The following is an 18009-nucleotide window of genomic DNA, read 5'->3' as shown; positions in this document are numbered from 1 at the left end:
TACTGCAATTTGTATCTTTGAGTGGAAGCGTTGTTTATCCTGCTTGGCAAAATGTTGTCTAAGAATATTTCATTGTATTTCAGCACATGATTCACAGAATCACAGAATGTTAGGGGTTAGCAGGGACCTCTGTGGGTCATCTGGTCCAACCCCCCTGCCAAAGCAGGGTCACCTACAGCAGGTTGCACAGGACCTTGTCCAGGCGGGTCTTGAATATCTCCAGAGAAGGAGACTCCACAACTTCTCTGGGCAGCCTGCTCCAGTGCTCCATCACCCTCAGAGGGAAGAAGTTCTTCCTCATGTTCAGACGGAACTTCCTGTGCTTCAGTTTGTGCCCATTGCCCCTTGTCCTGTCACTGGGCACCACTGAATAGAGTCTGGCCCCATCTTCCTGATACCCACCCTTCAGATGTTTGTAGGCATTTATAAGGTCCCCTCTCAGCCTTCTCTTCTTCAGGCTGAACAAGCCCAGCTTCCTCAGCCTTTACTCATAGGAGAGATGCTCCAGTCCCCTCACCATCCTCGTAGCCCTCCACTGGACTCTCTCCAGTAGCTCCTCATCTTTCTTGAACTGGGGAGCCCAGAACTGGACACAGTACTCCAGATAGGGCCTCACTAGGGCTCAGTAGAAGGGGAAGAGAACCTCCGTCGACCTGCTGGCCACACTCCTCCTAATGCACCCCAGGATGCCATTGGCCTTCTTGGCAGCCAGGGCACACTGCTGGCTCGTGGTTAACCTGTCGTCCACCAGGACACCCAGGTCCCTCTCCGCAGAGCTGCTCTCCAGCAGGTCCACCCCAAGCCTGTACTGATGCATGGGGTTGCTCCTCCCCAGGTGCAGGACCCTGCACTTGCCCTTGTTGAACCTCATCAGGTTCCTCTCTGCCCAACTCTCCAGCCTGTCCAGGTCTCGCTGAATGGCAGCACAGCCCTCTGGTGAAAGAGCAAATCAATAAATTAGCTGTAACGAATGATAACCAAGAAATGGAAATAGACCTTCAACCACCACGTGTAACTTTCCCTCAGCCCAGGGCCGGGCCGGGCGCAGCCGTCAACGGACGGTTCCGCCCCGCAGGGGTGGCTGCGGGGCGGAACCGTCCGTTGACGGCTGCGCCCGGCCCGGCCCGGCGGGGAACGGCACCTGGAGGCGGAGCGGCGGCGGGGCGGGCCCGGCCCGGCGGGAGGAGCCAGGCCGAGGAGGGGACGGGCCCGGAGCGACGCTACCGGGATGGGAGCTTGAGAGCGGGGCGGGTGGGGGCAAGGGGTTGGCGTCCGGAGGAGCGCGGTTGCGGTCCCTCCGCCATGGAGCCGGTGACCAAGTGGAGCCCGAAGCAAGTGGTGGACTGGACTAAGGGTGAGAGGCGGGAGCTTTCCCAGTGTCGGGCTCAAGGGGGTTGACCTGGTGGCTGTTCCGTGGCCCCGGGACTCTTTGTAGCTTTGTAAGGTAGCTCAAGCGAGCGAGAGCTCTTAACCCTGCTCCCGTCGCCGCGGAGAGCCGGTGCGGGGCCGGCGGGCGGAGGAAGCCGGTCCCGGCTGCGGGAGGCGGCGTGGGCTGCGGAGCGAGGAGCCCGGCTCTGGCCACGGGGGACGGCTGCAGCGCCCGGCGCCTGCGGGTTGTTGGTCTCGGAGGTCTGCTCCGACCGGACCGGGTCTGGGGTTCCTCGGGGCGGGCTGGAGCTCCGCCCGGGCGCCTCCGGCCGGACCCCGCGGGTGCTTGCTGGGCGCCGGCGGGGACATCGCACTCGCGGGAAACGATCGAGAGGGAAGCAGGAGTTAGGCGAGGGGCTTACGACTTAAGTACTGCTGTTCGCTTGTGGGACGGCGTTTTGGCGCGGTGGCCTCTTGTCACGCAGAGTGTTTTCGGAGGCTCTGCTGGAGTTGATGCGAGGTTAGGAACACTGTCGGGGGCGAAAGTCTCGCTGGGTTAGCAGCGGCGCTTGCCCGTAGGAGCCACTGCTCCTCCGTCTCCGGACCACAGCGCGGTCGGACGGCAGCGGCCCGGCCGAAGGCGGCGGCGGGCTCGGAAGCCAGGCCCGCGTTCCCCTGCAGCGCGGGACGGGCGCTCCCAGCCCGCCGAGGGGCCGGGGCCGGGGCCGGACCCTGCCAGCAGCCCGCGCGGAGAGAGGGTTCCCTGCAAGCGTGCCGCGAAGTTGTGCGTTAAACTACAAATAACTTCCACGGAAAGATCCCCCCTCTTTTTTTTTTTTTTTTTTTTTTTTCTTCTTTTTTTTTGTTTCGGATTGGTGTTGGTTCGAACAGGGGTGCATTGTTCCGAGGAAATAAGCCTTTTGCTTTGGCGTGTGCAGTATTTATATAAAGCTTTTCCCTCATTGTGTTTTTTCTCTTGGGCGCTGAAGGTTTGTTAACTTGCCAGATTAAAGAGTAAACCTGCTAATCATTTTAAAGGGCTTTATTATACTCAAGCATGCTTGGCTTGCTTTCTTGCATAATTTATTTTACTCGCAGGTTCCTTGAACAGGTAACTCTTTAGCTGGACCCTCAATTAGTGTTATGCAGAATAATTTGAGAGCTGGCTGTAGTTGGGAGACGGAGCTTCTGACTAATGCAAACACGTGTCCTTTGAAATGCAAAGGAATAAATTAAAGACTGCCGGTGACTTTTGTTTCTGCTGTTGTTGCTCAGTTTCTAGGTAAGCTTTTGACCTCTCTGGTGCACAGCGTTGTTTTATGTCGCTCCCCGTGTGACAAGGCTGTAATAAAGAAATAAGATGTGGAAAATTTTTCTTTATGGTTAAGCTTTCATCTCTGGACGTTAAGACTGACACTTTAAAAGCTAGCAAACAGCCTTATTAGCGTGATGTCTCATAGTTTGTTTGTAATCTGAAATGGTTATTTGCTGTGTAGTTAGCAGCCACTGGATTTTATGTTGGACCAAAGACCAAGACTCTATATATTGCCTTATGAGTATTGTACTTAATTCTCAATGCTAGTTTTAGAAAACAAATGGTTGGAGGGGAGTTTATGCCGTTTGTTTACCTACATGTGCCATGATCTTCGCTGAGCTGGTCAAGCAGTGATAACCGTGGTGGGAGATGCCGGCTCTCAGCGGGGAGATTGGTTTTGCAGGTAATGATGCCTGCTTATTGTACAAAGGTAAAAACAGCTTGGAGAAATGTAGAGAGTAGTGGAAATAAGTGGCCTGATCTAGTCTGTTGAATATAAAATGAATGTTGAATGTAAAACTGAGAATATTTCTCCAGGAACCTTTTTTTTTTTTCTTCCAAGTATTTTTACAATCAAACACCTATAAATTGATTTTTTTTTTTTGAAATAACTTTTCCAAACCAAAAGAAGCATGAAAACTTCCCCCCCACCCCCCATTTTATGAAACAAACCCCAAAAACCGAAGTCCAAAAGTAAGCTGTATGACCACTGCTGGACAGTTAGCTTATTTGCACTTGGTGACCTTGCCTTTTTTAAATTTTTTTTTTTGCTAAAGTGGCTTTTGAACTAACCTATTTTTTAACAAGGTAACTTTTGTCCTGAGGAGTTTTGTTCTGTGATTTTTTTGAGCTGTTTACTCCTAGGTAAATACTGTAAATAGCATTTATCTAGAATTTAAAACAGAACCTATCAAGAATTAGTAAAGCCAAACATGAACACTTTTAGATTTTTGTAGTTAGATTTTAAATAAAAAGTGCTCTGTTCATTGTTACCAACAACAGCTGATACAAAACACAGTTGCTTGTCTTCTCTTGCTAATTCAGGCTAGCATCCTGCTGTTTTTTGCGAACAAGGGTGTTTTTTTCTGTTGGCGTGCGCTCTACTGACAGTAGCAGGCTATGTAGCTAAAAAGAGTGGGTCTGAGCTTCTGATGAAGAGCTGCGCTTTTACTTGCTAGCAGTTTTCTGTGTAGGTGAAGCATTTCTCAAGCTTTGACCAAGGATGTGATAACTTTTTAGGTACAGCATCAGTGTTTGAAAAATTACGAGATTTTTTTATAAGCACCTCCTCGATTTCTGTCTGGAAGAAGTGATGGTGTGGTTACAGGCTTCTCTTACAGTGTGACACACATTCAAATAGTGTTTGGGGGCCATGTTCAGCAATGAAGAGGTACTTTGGCTAGGATGCTGTGTTGATTTGACTTGTGGCTCGATTGACATGGAGTTTATGCTCTTTGATATAGCCTGCATTGTTTTCCAGACTATACTGAGAAGATGGTGTGTAGTGTTTTGTTTTTTTTTTTTCCCCCAGTTCATGCTTATTGGGGTAGAAACTGACATCTGGATCGTGTTGCGGTTGACCTGCAGTCTTGCTCCTGTGAGGGTTAAGATGCTTGTGGGCTCAAAGTCTTCACCTGTATCTCACAGCTCTCCCTTGTGTGCCCACAAGACTGAATTCCCCCAGAGCTCCTCAGGAGGGATTCTGGGAGTTATTCAGGTTATCGTGGGACAGGTGTGTGGCCATGGAAATTGCAGCACATCTTCACTGTGAACTGCTGGTGTTTGTTTGATTGTGGGCTTGCAGTTTTCCGGGATATCCTGGGTGTGCAATCCTGCAAGAACCCATTTAGTTCCATAGGGCTGTGCACATGGAGAAAACTCCAGTGAAAAAGTGGCTCAATTTTACTGGCGTAGCAACAATTTGAAGGAAACGGAGTGATCTGGTGACATGGAGAAACTTTCTGTGGTCTCGGAAGCCCATGGCTACTGAAAACGCCACAGCTAAGGTTGTTCCTCAAAAGATGCGAGGGGGAGGAAAGCTGCGAATGGGACAGAGCCTCCTGTGTGAGAAATGTCACTGTCTTATTAGAGAACATCTCTGTGCCTCCTCTTTGTTTGCTGTAGCCTGATCCGTCTCTTCCCCTGCCCCCAGGCCTCACATACTTATGTGAGTTGTGACTTCAAGCCAAATTTTACACGGTAAGGACAGTTTGACGCGCTTGTGGTTAGAAGCCTCCGTTGTTGTGAGGCTCCGTTACAATTTGGCCTTTGTCGCTGTAGCTGTAGACTCAGCTAGCTGGGGATCACACGTCTGCTTTGGTCTCTTTATTGCGCTCCGGGTTCAGTTACTCCCTTACTCAGTAGTTCATGGCTATCACTTATTCCTGCGCCTGTTATATCATAAAATACTCCGATTTCCATTCCTGGTAAAGCTCTTGGGCAACTATATTTATTTATAGGTGTGCCTGGGAGAAATATGCTCATTTACTAATAGTTAGCAATTAATTGTAAGGGCCTGGTGTTCTTTATTTAGAGCTATCTTGCTTACCCAGGGAGATTTCAACAAGGTCAGTCATGTCAGCTGTGTGCGCTGGGAGCTGCAAACCATAGCTGGATTTTGGAAAGTTACGGGCAACGCAGAGCACTGGAGTTGTTTTTTAGCCTTCCTTTTCTTTTTAGGTGCTCTCCAGTGAATGCTGTTGTGTTCAAATTATTTGGGAAAATCTAACCATAAGAAATTCCTGGTTATTTTTTAAGACAGAGTACTTTGCTTTAAGTGAAGATGAGTAGAGAGCTGCCCATAACTGGGGCTGCAGAAGAATCTCTTTCTTAAGTAACTTGGTTATTTAAAAAATACTTGAATAGAGTATTTGTTAAATAGATCAGAAAATGAGATCGAATAGCTATGCTTTGCAGATCTCAGCTGAAATTCACAACATAACTGACCCGTAACGTTGTACTAGCAAAAGGTGAATATACTAAATACTTCTAATTATATTTATTTGTGGGTTGAAACAAAGTAAAAAGTTGCACAACGAGTTTGTACTACTGCAGTCTTGAAATTATTCATTCGTTGTTGCTAAGATCAGTGAATGTGTATGAAAAAAAATAAACCAATAGGTGGCCTCTGTGTTCATGTGTTTGGATTATGTTTTCATGTTTTTTGCTGTGTTGCACTTTCTTCAGCTGCTTGTGGGTTCTGCGATGATTTTTTTTTTTTTTTTTTTCCCTCCTGATCTTTTCATGTTCACAGTCAGGACTGTTTATTTGCCATTAAGTTGCTGTTCAAACTATTTTAACCAAACATCAGAAAGTCTAAAAGTTGAATGCTGTCAGCATGATGTCTGGAAAAGCAACATTTTAAATGCTAAAATCACAGCGGGCATTAGTAGAGGGTTGACTGTAACCTTTATAGAGGAATGTAGTGAAATTCTGATAATGAATTTTAGGTATACAAGGAATATTTAGGTAGTAGCTGAACGTAAGTAGTAGTGTTAAGAGCAGAAGTTCTTGCTCAGTATTAACCAGCTAGAGATGTAAGGTGGTATACTTATTCAGAGAAATTTCTTCTAACTGCTGAGTAAAAGGTGCAGAGATTGGCCAGTGGGTCGGTTGCTTTTTTTCCTTCTTCCTTTAAAGCTTTTCCTTGAGTGACAGGAAATAATTTGTATTTGTTGTTGGTGGCTTCTGTAGGAAAAGCCTCATTTCTGATGAAATGTTGTGTGTGTGTCAGATTCTCATAACTCCTTCTATGTGTTTGTTCCTTGCAGTTCTGCCTGAGACCTCATGTTTTCAAGTAAATCCTCTTGGCCGAGTATCATGCCTCTCTCTGTTTGTACACTGTCTAGCACACTGCAAGAGCTAAGGGAAGACAAAGTACAGGGCACTGAATAAAATGGATGTTGAAATTTGTCGTGGTGTTTTATTTTCTGAAGTAAAAGACCCTGACAAAAGGCTGTTATCCAACACATGCTACTAGATGGACTGCAGTTACGAGTGACACGCGCATACAGCCTGTTACCAAGTATTCAAAGTATGTGGGTTTTTTGGGTGGTGTTTGTTCTTTGCTTTTGATTTCTTTAGTCTGAACTTTTGGATTGCCTGGTTTAAGTCATGATCTAACAGATGAGCTCCTCCTAGGCATGCCAAACAGATGATGACTAGTGACAGTTAGGGACTGCAGAAGAGATGGTGAGACTGCTTAGTTTTTGGTTTGCTGCATTGTCTTGGGACAGGGGGATGCAATACTGGAGCTGATGGTCACCAGTGCAAGTGATCTCATTGGTGACATCAAGACTGGAGGTGGCTGCAGTGATCACGCATTGGTGGAGCTCACAGTCCTGAGGGATATAGGAAAGGTGAGGAGTATAGTCGAGACCCTAAGTTTTAGGAAAGCCAACTTCCATCTCTTCAAGGACTTAGTCAGTAGAACCCTGTGTGAAATGGTCCTCAGGGACAGCGAAGCAGAACAGAGCTGACAGATCTTTAAGGGCGCTTTCCACAGAGCACAGGAGCTCTCAGTCCCCGGGTGTAAGAAGTCAGGCAAGGAAGGTAAGAGACCAGCATGGCTGAGTCAAGACCTGCTGGTCAAACTAAAGACCAAGAAGGAATTGCACAGGCAGTGGAAGCAGGGACAGGTATCTTGGGAATAGTATAGGGGTGCTGCCCAGTTGTGTAGGGATGAGGTCAGGAGGGCTAAGGCACAGCTGGAGCTGAACTTGGCAAGGGATGCTAAGAATAACAGGAAGGGCTTCTATAGGTATGTCAGCCAGGAAAGGAGGGTTGGAGAAAGTGTATCCCCCCCTCCCCCCCCGATGAACAAGAATGGTGACCTTGTATCAACAGATGAGGAGAAGGCTGAGGTACTTGACAACTTTTTTTGCCTCAGTCTTCACTAGCAGCCTCTTTCCTCGCCCCTCCCTGGTTGATGGACTGCAAGATGGGGGCCAGAGGGGCAAAGCCCCTGCCAGTGTAAGGGAAAATCAGGTTTGTGACCACCTGAGGAACCTGGATGTAGATAAGTCTATGGGACCTGATGAGATGCATCGCAGAGTCCTGAGGGAATTGGCTGATGCAGTTGCCAAGTCACCTTCCATAATATTTGAAAGGTCATGGCAGTCAGGCGAAGTCCCTGGTTACTGAAGAAGGGAAACATTGTGCCTGTTTTTAAAAAGGATAGAAAGGACGACCCTGGGAACTACCAACCTGTCAGCTTCGCCTCTGTGCCTGGGAAGATCATGGAACAGATCCTCCTAGAAGCTATGCTAACGCACGTGGAGGACAGGGAGGTGATTCGAGACAGCATGGCTTCACCAAGGGCAAGTCCTGCCTGACCAACATTGTGGCTTTCTGTGATGATGTGACTACATCAGTGGACAAGGGAAAAGCTATTGATGTCGTCTATCTGGGCTTCTGTAAAGCCTTCAACACAGTCCCTCACAACGTCCTTTTCTCTAAATTGGAGAGATAAGGATTTGATGGGTGGACTGTTCAGTGGATGAGGAATTGGTTGAAAGGTCGCAGCCAGCGGGTAGTGATCAATGGCTCGATGTCCAGATGGATGCCGGTCACAAGTGGTGTCCCTCAGGGGTCCATACTGAGACTGGTGCTGTTTAACATTTTCATCAATGACTTAGCAACATCGAGTGCACCGTCAGCAAGTTTGCAGATGACACCAAGCTGAGTGATGCAGCTGACACACCAGAAGGACAGGATGCCGTCCAGAAGGACCTGGGCAAGCTGGAGAGGTCGGCCTGTGTGAACCTCATGAGGATCAACAAAGCCAAGTGCAAGGTCCTGCACCTGAGTTGGGGCAACGCCCAGTATCAATATACAGGCTGGGGGATGAAGGGATTGAGAGCAGCCCTGCTGAGAAGGACTTGGGGGTACTGGTGGATGAAAAGCTGGTCATGAGCTGGCAATGTGTGCTCACAGCACAGAAGGCCAACTGTATCCTGGGCTGCATCAAGAGAAGCGTGGCCAGCAGGTCGAGGGAGGTGATTCTGCCCCTCTGCTCTTGTGAGAGCCCACCTGGAGTCCTGCGTCCAGCTCTGGAGCCCTCAGCACAACAAGGACATGGATCTGTTGGAGTGAGTCCAGAGGACGGCAACAAAAATGATCTGAGAGAATTGGGACTGTTCAGCCTGGAGAAGAGAAGGCTCCGGGGAGGCCTTATTGAGGCCTTTCAAGGGGACCTGTAGGAAAGATGGGGATAATCTTTTTAGCAAGGCCTGTTGTGATAGGACAAGGAATAATGGTTTGAAACTAAGGGAGAGTACATTTAGACTGGGTGTAAGGAAGAAATGTTTTACAATGAGGGTGGTGAAACACTGGAACGGGTTGCCTAGAGAGGTAGTGGAGGCCCCATCCCTGGCTAAGTTGGACGGGGCTCTGAGCAACCTGCTCTAGTTGAAGATGTCCCTGCTCACTGCAGGGGGGATGGGCTAGATGACCTCTAAAAGTCCCTTCCAACCCAAAGCATTCTATGATAAGATTTTCGCTTGCAGGGAAGCTTCACGCAGAAGGTGTATTATTGAGTAAGTCTAAACAGTACCACTGAATTAGTGGAAAACATTGATCAACATTGACTTTTTTCCATAAAAGGGACGATATCGTTCTTAATTTGTACACTGCATTTTCCTGACAATGTCACACAGTCAGATCTCCCTGGAGGAATGGTGTTTTTGCAGTGTCTCCTGTCTCTGTCCTCTGCACATGCCAAATACATAAGTCATGTCAGAAGGAGGAGGTAGTGAGGTACTGATGTTTTCAAGGCTAACTTGGGGAGAGGAAAGGAAGGGTGGACAGGGGTTAACGGAACGGGGGCCTCTGTAGCAACCTCTCACATATTTACGGTAGTTCTTCGAGACCCAGCTTCTTGTGGTCACAGGATTGCTCACAGGTTTTAGTGGGTTTGTCCACAGGGCTGCAGTAAGAGATAGGAAATTCATATAAAAATGCTGTTGACTGTGTATCTCTGTCTGCCTTAGGCAGGGTATACAGTCCTTTTGTCATCTGGGCTCTCATTACCAGAGCGAGATGACTTTGGAGTCTGAGGCTGTCATTCAGATCCCTGGGCCACGCTTCCTTTGCACGAGGAAATTGCCTGCTGGTTTCCATATGCCTGCCCCCATCTTTTCAGCGTACAAGCAATAGCATTTTCACAGCTTGGGGGATCTGCGGGACGTACACTGAATCAGCCTGATCTGTTTCACTGGCGTTAAAACATTCATTACCTATTAAAATAGATATTTATGATATTATGCAGTGTAGCTAATTTTCATCAAACGTCACGTGTGCTGGACAAAACCAAAGCATCTCTGTGTGACTTGGTGAGATCAAATCACTGACCTTGGTAACTTTGGTCTACAGACATTCATTCAGTATCTGGCTGAATTATGTTATAATACTGCATCAGCGCTGAGTTCACGTACTTTCTTGTATGTGCTTCTCTGATACCCTTTTACATGAAGACAGTTCTTTATCACTGTAATGACAAAATCTCTAGGTTTTTTTGACTGTTTCTTATACTAGTAGTTAGGTGTAGGTAAGCAAAGCGTCTGGTGTGCTGTTGCAATCAAAGCTCTGGCATAAATGTGATCTTATCTTGCTCCTCGATCAAAGGAAAGAATTCCATTTAAAACTTAATTGATGCTCATCAAGGGCTAAGGCTCTGCTAAAGCAGGTGTTGGTACATGCTTCTAGGCTAATGATCCTGATGTCTCTGTCTTGTGTGTGCAAATTGAACGTTGCTTAGGTTGCCATCCTTTTATCATTAGTATCTTTCCTTATCTCATAGAGTCTTGTATTACTGGAATGAAGGTTGGTGGGTGAATGCTTTATGAAAAGCTCTGCAATATGCCCATTTTTTCATTAAATAAAAGATATCCTGTCTGGTACAGATGCTTTCCTGGCCAGAACAGAAGGGCTCAAGGTATGGCCTCCTTTGGGTGCATTAGAAGTCTAGTGGGCCAGTGAGGCAGACTGGTTAAGGGCTTCTGTTGGGCTTTCTAGCTTTTGCAGCTTGTAAAAGACCCGTATCTAGTAAGAGAGGATTTCTGGTTTCTGTTGTGATGTTACTGCTATTGCCCTTTCCAACGATGCTTTGTTTTGAGCTGCAGGTCTTGGCAGTTCTTTTTTTCTCCTCTTGAAGTGGCATTGTGAAAGAGCTGTGCCCTTGCTGTGAGGACCAAAAGGCAACCCTTTGGTGACAGGTGGGCACATAAATGGGGGAATGTGAATCTACCAGTGTGTTTCATCGGAACAGCAGTATCTACAACTTCAGCACCTTGAAAATTTAATTTAGAATTGGCTGTTATCCCACTGCTGTGGGAAGCAGAATGCTATACCTGAGCAGGTATCTTAGCATTGCACTGCTGAGAAGACCTGTGCTTGGCTCTGGGGGTGGAGAAGGGAACAATAAGGGATGGAGACTTCCCTCCTGCCACCCCCCCACCCCCCGCATGTAGGACTTCCCTGCGGGAAGCATGGATGTAAGAACAAGTTCAGACATGCCTGAAGAATGTAGACTGTAAAATGTGTGCAGGGACCAGGGAATGGAGCTGTGCCTGGAGACTATTGTAGGGGAAAAGTGGGAACCTAGTGAAATGCAGATACCTACTGTGACACGAGTGGGATTATTTTTTTTTTTGCCTTTCTTTTTCCCCCTGGATAGTTCTAGTGGTGAGGTGTATTCACTACTTCATTCCCCCATCATTTGTAACATGCAGGATTCTTGCTGTTTGCATTCTGTTAGCTTCACCAAGCAGGATTTTAAAAGGATTATGGCAAAACATAAAACTTAGTCATTGTTTGCATTTGTAACGCAAGCTGTAATGGAAACTGTGGAAGAAAGAGGAGACAAAAGATAAATATGCTATAAATTCTGTGGGCTTTTATCTTTTTTTCTTTAAAATTTGTAGTATTCCATGTAGTATTTGGACTTGGGCTGTACTTACCAGAGGATGTAATATTATACCTCTTGTGAAATATGATCCATGTATAAACATAAAAGCATCCTAGTTATTTCCTTGTATTTAAAATCAATCCTTCATCTTTTTTCTAACTATACATACTTTACGCTATTTCATACAGTAACACTAGATGAATAAATCCATATGTAATTGAAACAGTAACTTGGAGATAAACCTGCCAATAACCATTTTATTTCTTGCTGGTTTTGATTGTATCTCACAATAACATGTGTTAGACATCACTGCATTTAAAAAAAAAAGTTAAGAACACTGTTTACCCTCAGTTATGATTAGGATTTAACGGTAATCTTGGAGAAACATGTAATACTGGCATTTGACTGAGAATGAGATTCATTGCTTATTCGGGAGACTAGGTGTGGGTTTGATGCAGCAGTGCCGAGGCTGGACCATTAAAATGGACTGAGATGGATGCTGTGCTTCCGCAGCAGGTACTCGCAGGTGGTGGGGGCTCTCAGTAGTGGGGGATCTATTTTTATGGTTGCTCTTATGATAGTTTCATGCTTCTTAAATGTTTTGCTCCTTACTACTTTATTAAAGTGCATGTACCAGACTGATGCTGGCTGGTAGGGTTCTGGCTAGTTGTGGTACTTTTATTCAGATTTTAAAAGTATCAAGAGAAGATGACTGGAGTAGAGCCTTGAGAAACAAAGTCTCCAGGGGCTGATGAAGTGTTCGCTTTGTGCCTTGTGCAATTCTTGTCTTGATTTAACCTTAATGCATCATTATCACAGTGTCCATGGTGCTTTGCAGTCTTTATTTTATTCTTTCAGCACTTCTCGTGGTAGGAATTTGCTGTTATTTTCATTTTAAAGATAGGGAGTTAGCGTTGTGAGGAATTTGGGGTATGCCCATCTTACAAAGTGCAGGTCCAACTAACCTGAAATAGGTTATCTGTGTAGTAGAAGCAGCATTAGCATGATTGTCTTGGCTATTTTCATCCTCTAATGTAGTTACATTGCTTATAAACAGAAACGTCTATCTGGGCTACTTCAGGTGTCCATTTATGGCTCTGCATTGTGGAGCACATGGTGAAAGAAAGGGATTTGTCTCTGGTCATACAATGGGAGGCATTCAAATTGGGATTAAGGCATGATTAATTTAGATATCTGTACTCCTGTTATAGTCACTGGAGCCTAGAGTGGCTCAGCACATCTTGTGCTCTGTGGCTGTTTCAAGGTGAGTTGAATCACGCTCTGGGCTCCCATCGAGTATTGAGTAGGTCTCCATTGAGTATCCTGGGAGTCTAAGCATGTCAGTCTCCAGCTGGGTCCATCGTATGATGTCTGCAGCAGAGGAGGAAACTTGCAGGCCCTGGTTCAGCGTTGCAGTTACTGGATCCTCCTTTTGCTGTTGGTCACCTGAGAACTGCCAGTGTGCAGGAAGTCACAACAACAGATGAGGGGGCACGCTCATTTAAAAATTCTGTGTATGCGTGCTGAAGAAAATAGAACATGGCTGCATTTAGGGTTGTTGGAATACTGCTAGTCAGTAGGCATCTGATGTTCAAAAGAGTTGTTGAATGTAATCAGCATGACCTGTATGTGGGAGAGCTGTAATTATATCTTGAGCTATTCAGCATCTGATGAAAAACTTGGTGTGTTTTAACACAGAGTTCTTGAAATACTGCCTGTGAGAGTAATAACAGATGCACATGTGATAACTGACCTCTTCTGTCCTTTCTACTTTGTCACCTCCAGTGCGGTGTCTTTAATTGGTGGACTACCTTGTAAAGCTACATTGAAAGAGGAGCAGCACCACCTGTTACTGCATGAAAAGACAGCATCTAACAATTGTAATTGAATCAGGGGTAGCTGATACTTTTTAGATCTTTGTGATGTATTTAGAAACACTTGCAGTAGTCTTCTGGGGCTACTTTGGATTCTTTTTACAGAAGAAACCCTCCTGTCTTATGGTGCTAGCCGTGATGGGAAACCAGTTGGAAAATGGTGATTTCCGCTGATGTTGCTGGAACCAAACCTTTGGTGAAGCTAGTTTTGAATATTTTGGGAAGCTGTTTGATATTTTGTTGTCTTAGACCATATCACAGTGCCTGAATTCCAAGCTAGTGAGCATCTTTGGTGTATAAAATTGTCTGTCAAAACAAAGTAATTGACAATTGGACACTGTGATGTGGCGATAGTACCACTAGCAACACTGGTGTCAGCTTTTAGTGTAGTAAGGTTAGTGTTGGCTTCTCAGGGCTGTATATTTGGAGAGGAATTCCAGCTCAGTCCTGTGCTAGGCATACCTGGAGACTTTTGATGAGCTGTCATTTACAGAAGTACTAATTTCCCAGATTGTCAGCTTGTATGTATGCTTACAGGTTTTGCTGAAATTAATGTGGTTTGGTTGCTGCAGAATACTGAATGGACTGTGTGGTTTCTAACCCATGTATAACTGAGCATAATGCATGTAATTTTATTGTCCAGTATCATCCTCAATTTTCCAAGGATGAAGAGTGTGAAATGGTAGTTGGACACTTAGTTAACTATCTCTTGTGGGTTTACTGAAATATATTTTGCTCTTTAATATTCCCCCTGTCATTGGGTGTTCTCAGAAATCTGTTAACTTTTGAAAACTAGTTTTCTATTAAGATTTAAACTATTTTCATTCTGCCTGCAGCATCACCCTAGCAGCTTTGTTAGCCATACATGTGAGGGAGAAGCATCTCTGGAGATGCTGACACCGAGGAATCATGAACTTCCTAGAAGCTGGACCAATAAAGCTGTAATCTCTAACAGATCTTTCAAAAAAAAAAAAAAATCCAAAAAAAACCAAAACCAAAAATAAACAAACCAAACAAAAAAAAATGCAAACCAAACAAAACCCAATTTAGCTGAAATGCTGTGAGAGGGAAGCAAGTATCCTGTGAGAATGAAGCAAGTAGCCATCAATCAAATCTACTGACTTCCTTACAAATACCTAATCGTGCTTTACTGTGCGTTAAAAGTTTCAGGAAGACTTGTTTGAAGCTTCAGCAGAGGGTCAGAAATACCTTGTCACGACCCTACTAAGAGGGTGGAATACCTGCTCGTGCTCTTGCCTCTGCATAACGACAAAAAGTACTGTATGAGGATGTCAGATAGAGTGGCTGAAATAGATGTAGGCCTCTTTCCTGCCCTCCTCGGCTCCACTTTACATCTGGGAAGAAGGTAGGGCTCCTGGTCAGGTTGGTGGTATTTTGGACTTGTGTATGATTCAGACAGAGCCCTCAATCAGCTCTGCTGCCCTTGATCTTAAATGCCTTTGGCTTTCTTACAGTTGGGGTGTTGCACTGAGGTACTGAGGTCTCTGCTATTTTAGGAAGTAGCATCATCACTGCACACCTAAATAGGGCTGTAAGATGACATAGAATAATGAAAATGTGTCAGGCAGCTAATTGTTTGAAGCAATTGCTGTAGCTGTTTAAAGCAATTATAAAAATAAGGGGAAGAGAAAAATATGGGAAAGCTGAGAGATTTGGTGATTGACTGCTCAATTGATAAATCTTGCTTTTTGACACAGTCTATTCAAAGGAAGCTGAGGTGCTTCAGTGATATGCGTTAAAATGCCTATTGTACTGGGTGCCTCAAGGCAGGTCTGTACTGTCACAGGGTCAATGTTATCGTGGCATGTTTTGCTGCTGCAAATTGTTGGTGGTTTTCTTCTGGTGTGGTGGTGGTGTGTTTTTTCTTGTCTAGGTAGGTGTGCGAGAACTGTATTGGTTTGCTTTCCTTCTGTCTGCTGCTGCCTTTATTGCTTCAAAATGCTTTTGAAAAATGTATGCTTTTGAAAAAAGGGCTGCTTTTGCTCTCAGAGATCTCTGGGGCCAGGCCTACTCCTAGTCTTGCTCTGCACATCTTCGGGAACCCAATGGCTACTTTCTGTGAACACCTTTAGGCTTTCTGATATTTTCACGTTCCTGCGAAGCTCTCCTCAAATCTGTCAGCTGTGATGGCATCAACCTTCCCTTTGCAGGTGGAGGGCGATGGCTAGCACAGTGAAATGGTCACCTGTCCAGCAGGGTGGAGTGTCATTCCTCATGTTATGTTCTTCTCTCCATTTCAAGCTCCCTTTGGACAGGATTTGAGGTTTTTGTTCTTGGGTCTTGAGGCTCCTTGTGTGTCCTGGCTCATGGAAGGGACTCCGAAGTGCTGTATAAAATAAAGCAAACAGTAACTTTTAAGAAGCTAGAAGTCCTGATGTAAATGTTGTGGGGATTTTTAACATGAAGTAATGTATGCATTGAAGTAATGATGGTGTCTCCTAGGAGAATCCAGTAGTGACCCCTGGGAATCTGTCCATGATGGAAAGAGATATGCGCTGTCAGCATTTTTCTGTTAATGTCATTCAGCTTGCTATGACATATTAATGTGATTAGCAGGTGCTGATGGCTGGTGTTTCTCATGTGCCCGTACTTACACCTCCTTGTTGACCGTGAGAGTGTAAGATGCTAGTCATAAATGTTTCGTAACAGTGTAGGAGGTTGTCATCTAAAAGGCTGGCTATCTGGCAGCTACATCAGCTGTTGCCTTGCAGCGAACTGCTCCCTGGCTAGCCCATGGGTGTAACAGCAAACACAGCGTTCACAAGGGTGCGTACACAAAGGAGAGGCAGATGTTAGAAATGGACCTTGCTGCAATCCACCAAAACAGTTGCACGTGGTGGTGCGAGAAGGCAGCCAAACCAAATTAAAGGGATCACCCCATTTCTTCTTGGGAGCTGAGAGGCAGGCACGTTTGTAATGTTACCTCTTGTTTTCACTGTGGGAACAGGCATCAGAGTGTTAATTACCAGAGTTCAAGAAAAGGAGCTCTTGTGACTAATGAACTACTCCTTCAAACCACAAAAACCTTGGAACTTTGAAATGGCAAGCTCTTAATTGTATGTTTGAGATGAAGGCCCTAGGGCGGAGGGTTGTTGTGCTCTATTAACCACGTAAAGTTATCAGGCACACAGGCTTTCATGCACTAGAGATACAAACATGTGGAGTGTACTATTACTGCTTTTAGAAAATGAAATGACTTTGGTCTTGACCTTTGGAAGGAGAATGTTTATTTTTAGGGTCAGCAAAGGCCTTTTTTGGTACTTGCTAAGGAGTGTAAAAATTACTTTTGCTGGAAAGGTGTTGACCTAGTTTCCCTAATATGTTAAAGCTGACAAGCCATGGAGGCAGCCGCCTTAGGAATTATGCTTCAAAGGGGGCAGTGCTTTTGTGTTGCCTGTAGTCAGTGTGTAATTACTGTGATTAATATTAATATTGCACGTGATTAGATTCTGTGCTTATGCTTGCTTCCATTTTATTTGGAAGAGTATTTATCCATGCTGTTGTGATGAAGTTGCTAGCAACAGTAAACCAGATGGCGAAAGGCTTGGTGATGGGAAGTACGGACTGACGGAAGTCCAGCTCTGGATAAAGTGAGAAGTTTTGATTTTTGTCTCCAAGTGGAATGAGTGGGTATTTTTTTCTGTTGGGTTATTGCTTTGCCAGGGAGTTTTGCTATGCAGATGTCTCCAAAGGCTTCCCTCTCTGGGGTTTTCAGCACAGAGATGGAGAGCGTAGCTGGGTAGGGGTCTGGCCGGTCCCAGAGCTCTCCCGGCCTGGCTGATTCCTGCTCTGGGAAGAGGAGGGTGTGAGCTGCTGCTGTCAGCTCTGGTCTGTAAGTAAGTGCACGTTCTTGGTTCTGTGGCTCTCATTCCAGGATCTTTCACCAGGATTAGCATGTGTGCATGAGAGGGGGAAACAACAGTTGAAGTTTGGTGTCTGCAGAGCAAGAGGTTGATGACAGTTTTATATTTATTAGACTCAGAAATGTTGAAGATAAATTAAATGTCTGTCTTATTTCATGTGAGCGGGATGGGATGTCTAGAGAGAGTAACTTGGGGACTTCTATGTTACCCTGTTTATTATATGCCCATAATGATCTTTTGTGGATTGCTTGCTTTTGAGATATTGCTTGTTCTGTCACTTTGAAATAAACATGAAGATAGCAAAATCATGTAAAAAATTTGTGTGCTTACTGCAGTTGAAGCAGTGTGACTGTTTAAAGGTCAGTTAAATGGTCTCCATTGGGTGAGTTTCTCAAATTGAAATTTTCAATTGTAATTTCTCCTCATCTTTCCTCTCATGGTTGTATTTCACTTTATTCCTGGTATTTTCCTGTCATGTGGTCTTCTTTCTTAGGTGGTATTTTGTCATGTTGGTCTCGCTTGGGTAGCAGCAGCCTCACTGTCTCCTGACTGTTTTATAGCAGTTTGGAGAGCATTTTGGACTTTTTTCCTCGGTAAAGAAGATGCTTATAGAAGTGCAAAGAGTAGCAAATGTTTTGATGAATTGCATTAGCCCTTGTGTGG

At 45.2% G+C, this 18009-nt stretch overlaps 1 protein-coding gene across 1 annotated transcript in view; it reads left to right on the top strand.

The window, feature by feature from the left end:
* Positions 1-1256: 1256 nt before the first annotated feature.
* Positions 1257-18009, top strand: part of CNKSR3 (CNKSR family member 3) — a 62408-nt gene continuing 45655 nt past the window's right edge. Inside the window, exon 1 of the mRNA XM_075413823.1 lies at positions 1257-1354. Coding sequence (XP_075269938.1) covers positions 1303-1354 — 52 coding nt within the window. The 5' untranslated portion in view covers positions 1257-1302. The remainder of the gene's footprint in view (positions 1355-18009) is intronic.

This window comes from Opisthocomus hoazin, chromosome 2, assembly GCF_030867145.1.
Source record: "Opisthocomus hoazin isolate bOpiHoa1 chromosome 2, bOpiHoa1.hap1, whole genome shotgun sequence".
Taxonomy (NCBI): domain Eukaryota; kingdom Metazoa; phylum Chordata; class Aves; order Opisthocomiformes; family Opisthocomidae; genus Opisthocomus; species Opisthocomus hoazin.
This window is presented reverse-complemented; position numbering and strand designations above follow the sequence as displayed.